At 47.8% G+C, this 10,237-nt stretch overlaps 1 protein-coding gene across 1 annotated transcript in view; it reads left to right on the top strand.

Moving 5' to 3' along the window:
* Window positions 1-4,684: 4,684 nt before the first annotated feature.
* DDX10 (DEAD-box helicase 10) overlaps window positions 4,685-10,237 on the top strand; it is a 227,916-nt gene continuing 222,363 nt past the window's right edge. Inside the window, exons 1-2 of the mRNA XM_018556243.1 lie at window positions 4,685-4,901; window positions 6,946-7,006. Of these exons, the coding sequence (XP_018411745.1) occupies window positions 4,704-4,901; window positions 6,946-7,006 (259 nt within the window). The 5' untranslated portion in view covers window positions 4,685-4,703. The remainder of the gene's footprint in view (window positions 4,902-6,945; window positions 7,007-10,237) is intronic.

Raw genomic sequence — 10,237 nt, 5'->3', positions numbered from 1 at the left:
CCAGGTTGAGGGATGTTGTGCATGTGTTCTGAGTGGATAGTCGGGGCCGAATGCACTGAGGATGGTGTGACCGAGGCCTTAGACAGCTTTAGTGGAGGGGTAGAAACGCTGATTGTATTGTGCTACATGACCTGGGTTAGTGTCACTGAGTACACCCACTGCTCTGTATCCTCTGCCACCCTCTAGTGCATGTTTTCTGAATGGCGGTCTTTGCTTGTCTTCTTACACTGTTTTCATTAGAAATAGAGAATGCGATCAATTTAATGGATTCCATCTTTTCATAGGAGCATCCCTTTCTAACTGTGACTGTCCTACAGGGGATTAAAACTGCCATGCCACCGCACTACCTCTCTAGTCTTTTATGGAATGGTAGTTTACCTTAGGGCATACTAATGGGTAGAGGGTGATAGGTTGAGGGCACTTGTGCTTCATCATACCAGTGTAAAGTTTAAAGCCCAACTCTGATTTTTTTTTTAAATGGCCCCCAGCCTGTAATAATTTGATAGATATGTAAATACAGCTTGCTTTCAGGTACGTTCAGTTAACATCTGTGATCAGTTTGAAAAGTTTCTTCTGAGCTACTTTAGCTTGCTTTTGATACTCTTCTGACCTTAAGGCTAAGTTCAGACCTCAGCGACACGAGGGGTGCGCGTCCCCGGGCAGTGCGATCGTGTGCTAGTGCACACAATGGTTGTCGCGTGTTCCCATTGATTTTTTTTGTGACACACGACGCGTGGCTTTTTAAGTGGCTTTGTGTTCAATTGCACAGGCAGAATCGTGGCGGGAAACCGTGCGATCCGCCCGGCGAAACTGGGGTGCCATTCGAAAAATATGGCCCCTCCAGAGCGATTGGCTGTGGTTGGCGACTCCGTGACCGCCCAGCAATTCGAGCGGTTTTGTCGCCCAGGTGTGAATCTAGCCTTTGTACAGGACCCCGCGGCTGGGTCCTGGAAGGACGCTATATTTCCCCTCTGTTTGGACTATGGTCACTTTAAAGGATGAGACGGGGTTAACTCACCTGCTGGAGGAAGAGTGGGTTTAAAAGACAGGAAGTGGTAGCTAGCAGGTGAGGAGTAGTGTGGAGGAGGTTGGAGAGTGGGGATCTGTGTACTGCTGTGAGCTTGAATGTCATTAATCTTGCTTGAAATCTGTAGACTGGGAAAGTTACCCTGGAAGTCTGGGACTGTTTAAACTGCGATTGCAGCTCTGAAATCTTCATGTCGATGAGACTGTTCTTTTGTGTTGTACTGAAGAGTTGCTGTTTGAGTTGGCCAGCTGGTCAGTGAAGATGACCTGTGTTGTTATGTTGCTGCTGTGAAGCTATTTCAGTTAATAAACTTTACTTTATTTGCAAAGCCTGTGTCCTGCGATCCTGCTGGATTCCCCTAACATTACACCTTAAAGTAGAAGTACCGTATGATTTGATTGATTTTCACTCAGCCTCATAGTTCCAGCCGACCTGTGACAATGAAACTGTCACAGGTCGGCTCTATAGATCGGGAAGTGAGCGAATGCATAACGTCGCTCACTCACTTTCTGATCATCTCCCTGCAGAGAGCGCTGACTGGCAGTCACCGCTCCCCGCAAGGATTTCCCTCCTACCCTCTCCGATCTTCCAGCGCTGACTGGAGGAATGGACCGGGAGGGGGCGGGCACAGCTGGCTCTGCCTCTAGATAGACAGAGCCAGTTGTCACTCATGCAGCTGGAGGGATCTCGACAGCATTGTCGAGATCCGTCCCGGCTGCAGCGCTCTCTGTATATAGCGGGCAATAGCCTGCTATATACTGAGCGTTGGGTCACGGGAGGAGGCTAGAATATGTCATCCTGTGACCCTTAAGAGAACTATGGGATTAAAAGGTGATCCCATAGTTCTCTTTTAAGCTGAATCAAGATGCTTTTGCATTCTTATTTACTTGCGGGAGATTCTCTAAGGTCCAGAGTTCTCATGCAATCTAAATCGAAACTGCAGTAGCTGACCCAGCATTACAAATCTATTCATGACATCTTACAGTCTCTTCTACCCCAGTGATCAGCCTGCAACATTGTAACTGTCACAAGGTTGTCACACGTCACAACTTATTGGGCCTGGTTCACACCTAGGAGTTTTTGAGCTGTAAGAAAAGCGCCTTTAAATGCCCAGCACAAGAAATCCCATGAGTTTCAATGTGTGTGTAAACGGATGGGTGTCTGTTTTCCACTGGTTACCCCTGACTCCGACCCGGTCTGGAAAACCAAATGGAACAGAGATACCGTTTGTTTTGCCGGACCTGATCATGCGGTATCGGGGGGTAATCTGATGTAAACGGACATGTGAACACATTTAGGAACTGCACAGGCACCAGGATTTATGTCATTTCTGGGCCAGTATTTTAATCCAGGAAGGGCTCTGTCCATCTGGAGAGAAGAGCAGATGAATGTATTGCCGGGGGATACTGTGATCTCTGTGAGAGGTGATAAATACCTGTAAGTGTTTAAATGACATACAACTGGGCAATTATTGCTTTGCTTTCATTCTTTTTATGTAAAGGTACAAATATAATAATTGGTTCACACCATCATTGATACCTAAGGTTGACATGGATTTATGTTGTATTTCGGGCAATCATGTTTTATTGTATAGCATTCAACTGCTCACCAATTTACACTACACCTTTGGTTTGCAGCAAAGCTCCTCCTGTCCAGTCAATCACATGTCAAATTATCTGGCACAGATGAACCCTTCCCCACATGGCCAGAGCCAGCAGAACTTTGACAAAGTTTTCAATAGGAGAAGCTTAATGTTAGGCCCTAAAAATACTATGAAAAAATATGCCCCCACCCCCCTAAAGTCCCATTAAAGGTGCCCATACACTGCACGATTATCGTACGATAATCGTATGCGATCGGTTTTTCGTACGATAATCGAGCAGTGTGAACGGAGACGTGCGACCGTTTCTACTGTACGGTCGCACGTCTTCTGTCGAACCAGCATGTTCGAAAACCAGCCGGGAATCGTACGATTCTCGGCTGGTTAGAACGGTACTCGGAAGATAAATGCTGAACGGGCCGGTGTGCGCACGCGCACACTGCCCGTTCAGCATTGCGGTCATCGGAAGCCCGCCCCTCAGGGGGGCGGGCTTGCGATGATCGAGAGTGCGATCTGCCTGTCCAAGATAGGCAGATCGTACGTTTTTTTAATCCCTTTACAACCATCGCAAGACTAAAGTCTTGCGATGGTTGTAGAGTGTATGGCCACCTTAACTTGTATGGCCCTGTTCACATCTGAGCGTTTTGTCGCAATCAGCAAAACCTGAGCTTTTTTTTGGCACATTACGTTTTAGCCCCATAGACTCAATAGGTAACGCTTGAAAATGCGCGTTTGCTGTGTTTTTGCGTGTTTTTACGCGTGTTTTATGTGCGTTTGCTCATTAACGATTATACAATACAATCTACTCACAAAAAGGCGTACTTTAATTTAAGCGCATAAAGCGCGCAAAAACGCACGGAACCATGCATCAAAAACACGCATAGAAACATTTATATGAGTGTTTTATGCGCTTAAATCAAATCACGCCTTTTTGTGAGCAGAATGTAGCTAATTGATGTTAATGAGCAAAGGCGCATAAAAAAAGCAAACGCGTGTTTTTAAGCGTATCCTGTTGAGTCTAAGGGGTCAAAATGAGCTGTAATATGCCAATGAGTATTGTGGTCACTGACACCAATGCTGGGGGTTATGATTGTGGTCACTGACACCAATGATGGGGGTTATTATTGTGGTCACTGACACCAATGCTGGGGGTTATGATTGTGGTCACTGACACCAATGCTGAGGGTGATTATTGTGGTCGCTGACACCAATGCTGGGGGTTATTATTGTGGTCATTGACACCAATGCTGGGGGGTTATTATTGCTACCACTGACACCAATGCTGGGGGGTTATTATTGCTACCACTGACACCAATGCTGGGGGTTATTTTTGCATCCACTGATGACTCTCTTAAAGCCTCATTCACACTGGGCTTACACATGCTTGCGGCATACACGCCCATAAGCAGGCAATCCCGGGAGAGACAGGTGCTGCATGTGATTGCACGCAGCAGCCTGTTCTTCCGCCTGGGAGGACGCGGCTGTACGCTGTCATCCGTGCAGGTATGGGTGTCCATACTTGGACACAGACAGGGTATAGGTGTCATATGACAGCTCACAGCCGCGTCCTACCATTGGGAAGAAAAGGCTGCTCCACGCAATCACACGCAGCACCTGTCCCTCCCCGTGATTGGCTGTTTACGTGCGTGCATGCCACAAGGACGTGTACACACAGTGTGAATGAGGCCTTAGTGTACATCGCTGTATGTTGCAAAAAATGCGACAGGACCCAAATTATCAGGCACTGTCCTGTGTTACAATGCTTATTTCCCTTGGTCTGGTTAAGGCACCACAATGCACCTTAACGCACGATAACATACTGGAAGTGTCTGGGTCTGCACTATAATGTTCACCACCACTGCTTCAAGAATGTATTACTGATTACAGAGCTGTTGCTGTATTTACAATGTGAAGAGAACACTGAGCCCCGGTATGAGTGTACACACCACAGACCAGCACACTGCCTGAACTGTGAGCGTGTTCAGTGTCAGTAAAGTTTAATGACGTCATCAGCCTGCGCCTCGTCCATGTGCATGTGTGTGTACAGGAAGGCAGAGAGAGCACAGGGAGATCATCATGGGGGAGCCAAGCACTCAGCAGGAGAAGAAGCCGCTGATCAATAGCAGGAATGACCCTGTGAAGAACTTCGAGAAGTGGAAGAAGAAATATACCAAGAAGAAGGAGAAGTGTAAGATCCAAAGGAAACAGAGCAAGAAGCCCGAATGGCAGACAGAGAAGGAGAGCATCAGCCGCCTGGTGCAGCGTTACAGCGAGGTAATCTGTGTGCACAGGAGGGATAAATCGCCTATCATAACCAAGAGACTGTCATCCGCATCGGTGTCTACAATTTCAGGATGAATGTCTGTAGAGAACCTGAAATGGCTCTGGTCCTCTTGAATAGTGTTAGTAATTTAAAAGAGAACTATGGGGTAACCTTTTTATCCCATAGCTCTCTTTAGGGTCACGGGAGGACATATACTAACGTCCTCCCTTGACCAAAGCTCAGTTTATAGCGGGCTATAGCTTGCTATATACTGAGAGCGCCACATCTAGGAGGGATCCCGACAATATCGAGATCCACCCCCCAGATATCAATGTCGAGATCCACCCCCAGTTGGCTGATAGCAGGCTCTGCCTATCTAGATGCAGAGCCAGCTGTGCCCACCACCTCCCTCGTCCATTCCTCAGCGCTGGAGGATCGGAGAGGGGATGGGTAATCCCTGTGGGAAGCGATGACTGACAGTCACCGGTCTTTGCAGGAAGATGATCGGGAAGTTAGCGAGCGACGGAATTTGTTCGCTCACTTCCCGATCAATAGAGCTGACGTGTGTCAGTTTCATTGTCACACTTCAACTCTAACTATGAGAATGAGTGAAAATCACTCACCTCATAGTTCTCCTTTAAATAACGCTTACCCATTTCTACCTTCTGTAATTATCTGGTATTGTTGATGCTGGGCAGAGGCTATTGCCTATCTCTTGTCTTAGGTCATTGGTTGCCCCTGATATCACTGAATACTGCCCACATTATAAATGATATATTCTGATACAGTAGATGAGAGACTGCGGTCATGTTGCAGGAGATGGGCGAAAACATACATGTTGCCCATTTTCACACCATTTTCCGGACCAGATCTGGTTTGGAAAATGGTGTGAACCTGCCCGCAGTTCCACTCCATTCCAGACAAAATGAGACAAGCAGTATTTTTCTAGTCTGGTCTGGAACCGACTGCGCTGGTGTGAACAGAAGCCAGAAATAGCATAGGGATACATTAGGATGCATTTTGGGTCCGGAAACAATCTGGTCTGGTCTGAAGATGATGTGGTGTGAATGGGCCCTTAGGAACAGATCTGTCTATATAAATGAGCAGCCCAGGTAATATTTGACATCTGTTATTTCACATTGTGAAGAGACAATCATACAGGGAAGCTCTGGGATGCGAGTGAGCAATCATGGCTCTTCCACCCAGGACCCCTGCTTGGGATTTGGCATTTTCCTGCCTCCTTCCATTGTGAAGCACTTTATGGCTGGGCTACTGTTTTTCTATATCTATTATATGTATTTTGAATGAAAGCATAACAAGATTCAATTAATTAACTTCCAGGAAATATCAGTATTAGGCTATGTAGGATACAAGTATAACATCTATTTCCTGCAATAGACCAATTATCACATTAGTCCTGGAAGACAGTGATGGGAAAGAAGGAATGATTTGTGTGTGAACATACATAGTCAATTGTCTTGTACAAAATCACAAATCTTTTCTTCTATAATCCATCAGATGAGCAAATCTAATAACCCCCATTAGCTTAAGTTTCAAGGCATTGGATATGAGTTTATATGCTAAAGAATGTTGTGGTCCGGTTATATGGAACATTATCTGTTATTGTACAGTATGTGATATTCTTTATCCACTAACACTGTCAGAAGGAAGCTGTTTACATTATGATACTAAGCATTTGTTGTTGTGGAACTGCTTATCTGTTTTGATTTGTTTAGAGCAGGTTCACTGTTTCATATCTCTGATACTAGAGTGGTAAAAAAACGAAATGCTCTTTATTGTCAATGCATTGCCTTGGAAACATTCTGATAATACCAAAAAAAGCTGAATCATTAACATGGATCAGTAACAGCTAACCGGTGATGCTGGAAAGGCTGTGACAACAGCCATTTATTTACAATGCCCATTTCCTTGTCAAAAGTGAAAAAAGCTTCATTTTTTTTTTTTTTAACAATATTTGAGGTTAATATTTTGTGTCAAAAGAAGATATGGAAGTTTTTCAGATTGTATAAAGTTTTGTTTTTGGATTTCTTTTAGATAAGCGCCAGTGAGATTAACAGATTCTCAGACTTTCCCCTGTCCAAAAAAACTATTCGTGGTGAGTACAGCTATATTTTTTCTGTTCTCTACAACTGCATTTTTCTATGTTAAAGAAGAACTCTTCTAAGTTCTGACAGTTCGGAACTAAAACCACTGGACCACAAATGGTGATTCACTTATTTTTCCATAATAAGCAACAACATAATTGAAAAAATATGATCATAATCATACATGTGAATAACAGTGGTGAAGAAATGTGCACCAAAATGCTTTTGCCAACCATTTACAAAACTGTGTAATTACAGAGAAGCAGCACTGGAGGAGGGGTGCATGTGAAAGATCAGCGTGTGTTTGTGCTGGAGAAGGGATTCAGGGGAAAGACCGATGTGTTTGCTGGAGGTGGGATCTCACTGGGAAAAGACGTGTGTGTGCGAGTGCATGCTGGAGGAGGGATCTCACTGGGGAAAGACCAATGTGCGTGTGTGCTGGCGGTGGGATCTCACTGGGGAAAGACCAATGTGCTTGCGTGCTGGAGGAGGGATCTCACTGGGGAAAGGCAAATGTGTGTGTGTGTGTGCTGAAGGTGGGATCTCACTGGGGAAAGACCAATGTGCGTGTGTGCTGGAGGTGGGATCTCACCAGGGAAAGACCAATGTGCGTGTGTGCTGGAGGTGGGATCTCACCAGGGAAAGACCAATGTGCGTGTGTGCTGGAGGTGGGATCTCACTGGGGAAAGACCAATGTGTGTGCTAGAGGTGGGATCTCACTGGGGAAAGACCAGTGTGTGTGTGTGTGTGTGGGTGTGTGTGTGTGTGCGCGCGCGCGCTGCAGGTGGGATCTCACTGGGGAAAGACCAGTGTGTGTGTGTGTGTGTGGGTGTGTGTGTGTGTGCGCGCGCGCGCTGCAGGTGGGATCTCACTGGGGAAAGACCAGTGTGTGTGTGTGTGTGTGGGTGTGTGTGTGTGTGCGCGCGCGCGCTGCAGGTGGGATCTCACTGGGGAAAGACCAGTGTGTGTGTGTGTGTGTGGGTGTGTGTGTGTGTGCGCGCGCGCGCTGCAGGTGGGATCTCACTGGGGAAAGACCAGTGTGTGTGTGTGTGTGTGGGTGTGTGTGTGTGTGCGCGCGCGCGCTGCAGGTGGGATCTCACTGGGGAAAGACCAGTGTGTGTGTGTGTGTGTGGGTGTGTGTGTGTGTGCGCGCGCGCGCTGCAGGTGGGATCTCACTGGGGAAAGACCAGTGTGTGTGTGTGTGTGTGGGTGTGTGTGTGTGTGCGCGCGCGCGCTGCAGGTGGGATCTCACTGGGGAAAGACCAGTGTGTGTGTGTGTGTGTGGGTGTGTGTGTGTGTGCGCGCGCGCGCTGCAGGTGGGATCTCACTGGGGAAAGACCAGTGTGTGTGTGTGTGTGTGGGTGTGTGTGTGTGTGCGCGCGCGCGCTGCAGGTGGGATCTCACTGGGGAAAGACCAGTGTGTGTGTGTGTGTGTGGGTGTGTGTGTGTGTGCGCGCGCGCGCTGCAGGTGGGATCTCACTGGGGAAAGACCAGTGTGTGTGTGTGTGTGTGGGTGTGTGTGTGTGTGCGCGCGCGCGCTGCAGGTGGGATCTCACTGGGGAAAGACCAGTGTGTGTGTGTGTGTGTGGGTGTGTGTGTGTGTGCGCGCGCGCGCTGCAGGTGGGATCTCACTGGGGAAAGACCAGTGTGTGTGTGTGTGTGTGGGTGTGTGTGTGTGTGCGCGCGCGCGCTGCAGGTGGGATCTCACTGGGGAAAGACCAGTGTGTGTGTGTGTGTGTGGGTGTGTGTGTGTGTGCGCGCGCGCGCTGCAGGTGGGATCTCACTGGGGAAAGACCAGTGTGTGTGTGTGTGTGTGTGTGCGCGCGCGCGCTGCAGGTGGGATCTCACTGGGGAAAGACCAGTGTGTGTGTGTGCTGGAGGTGGGATCTCACTGGGGAAAGACCAATGTGTGTGCTGGAGGCGGGATCTCACTGGGGAAAGACCAATGTGTGTGCTAGAGGTGGGATCTCACTGGGGAAAGACCAGTGTGTGTGTGTGTGTGTGTGTGTGCGCGCGCGCGCTGCAGGTGGGATCTCACTGGGGAAAGACCAGTGTGTGTGTGTGCTGGAGGTGGGATCTCACTGGGGAAAGACCAATGTGTGTGTGTGCTGGAGGTGGGATCTCACAAGACTCACAGTCACTCTGTACTGGCCTCTCGCTCCTTCTATTTTGAATCCAATGGCCGGTCCCTCCGCACAGCAACTGCTTGCCTCCCATTGGCTGCAGTCGCTTCCCTCTGTACTGTAACCTCACAGTGCCAGCCGGGTGGAGAGTGGTGCGCTCAGTGATTGGGAATAATACACAGCCCTGGGGCTGAAGGTTTACATTGTGAGAAGAGGGAGGCGGAGCGGAGGGGCCCCAGTCTGGGACACAGCGGGTTTATGGATGGCCGATCCAAACGCAGCATGTGGACCCGGCAAGTTTATGTGTAGGGTGTTCGGGGGAACAAGCAGGCTGCTACAAGTGATCTTGGCGGCTAGATGTAGGGTAATAGCCACCTGCCTGGCACCCAGAATGGCTTGTCCTGGGTGTCGGGCAATAGGAATTATGCACTCCTGAAATTATATTATATATAGGACCATCAGCAGACAAACGGCAAGAGCTACAAAATACCCATTCAAGAACACAGTTGATGCAGTGATGTTACATAGTATTTGAGGTTGAATAAAGACACAGGTCCATCAAATTCAACCTTATGTGTAAGTGTGTGTGGTGTGCGTGCGTATGTGTATGTGAGTCCATGTGTGGTCCTAGGTTTTAAGAGCACATGTACCCTTGTATGATACGGTCTCTGAGGAAGGTATCTAATTGATTTTTGAATGATTCAATACTCTGCTGATACCACTGCTTGTTTTTTTTGTATCTTTCATTAACCCCTTCCCATCCGGCGGTTGTTATTAAATGGCCGGATGGGCCAATCTTGAATGCGGGTGGGCATTTTTAAGCTTCCGTTCCCGCTCGTGGGTATTATATCACTTCTCCAGCTGCTGTAGTCAGAAAAGGAGCTGGTGAAGCAGATCTCTGCTTCTTCAGCTTCTTTGGGGGGTCCTTAGGTTGCATTAGGGGTCTAATAGACCCTGATATCTCCATAAAGAGGACCCGTCAGTGTATGTGTGCGATCACATAGGGGGCTTAAGTGTAAAAAAAAAAAGAGTTGCATATTAAAATTAACACTCAAACAAATTGTAGAAAGTTCCCCGTCTCCACATACATGCATAACATACTGTATATGTTTTATAACA

Source organism: Nanorana parkeri, unplaced genomic scaffold (genome assembly GCF_000935625.1).
Source record: "Nanorana parkeri isolate BGI_ZX_2015 unplaced genomic scaffold, ASM93562v1 scaffold229, whole genome shotgun sequence".
NCBI lineage: Eukaryota > Metazoa > Chordata > Amphibia > Anura > Dicroglossidae > Nanorana > Nanorana parkeri.
This window is presented reverse-complemented; position numbering and strand designations above follow the sequence as displayed.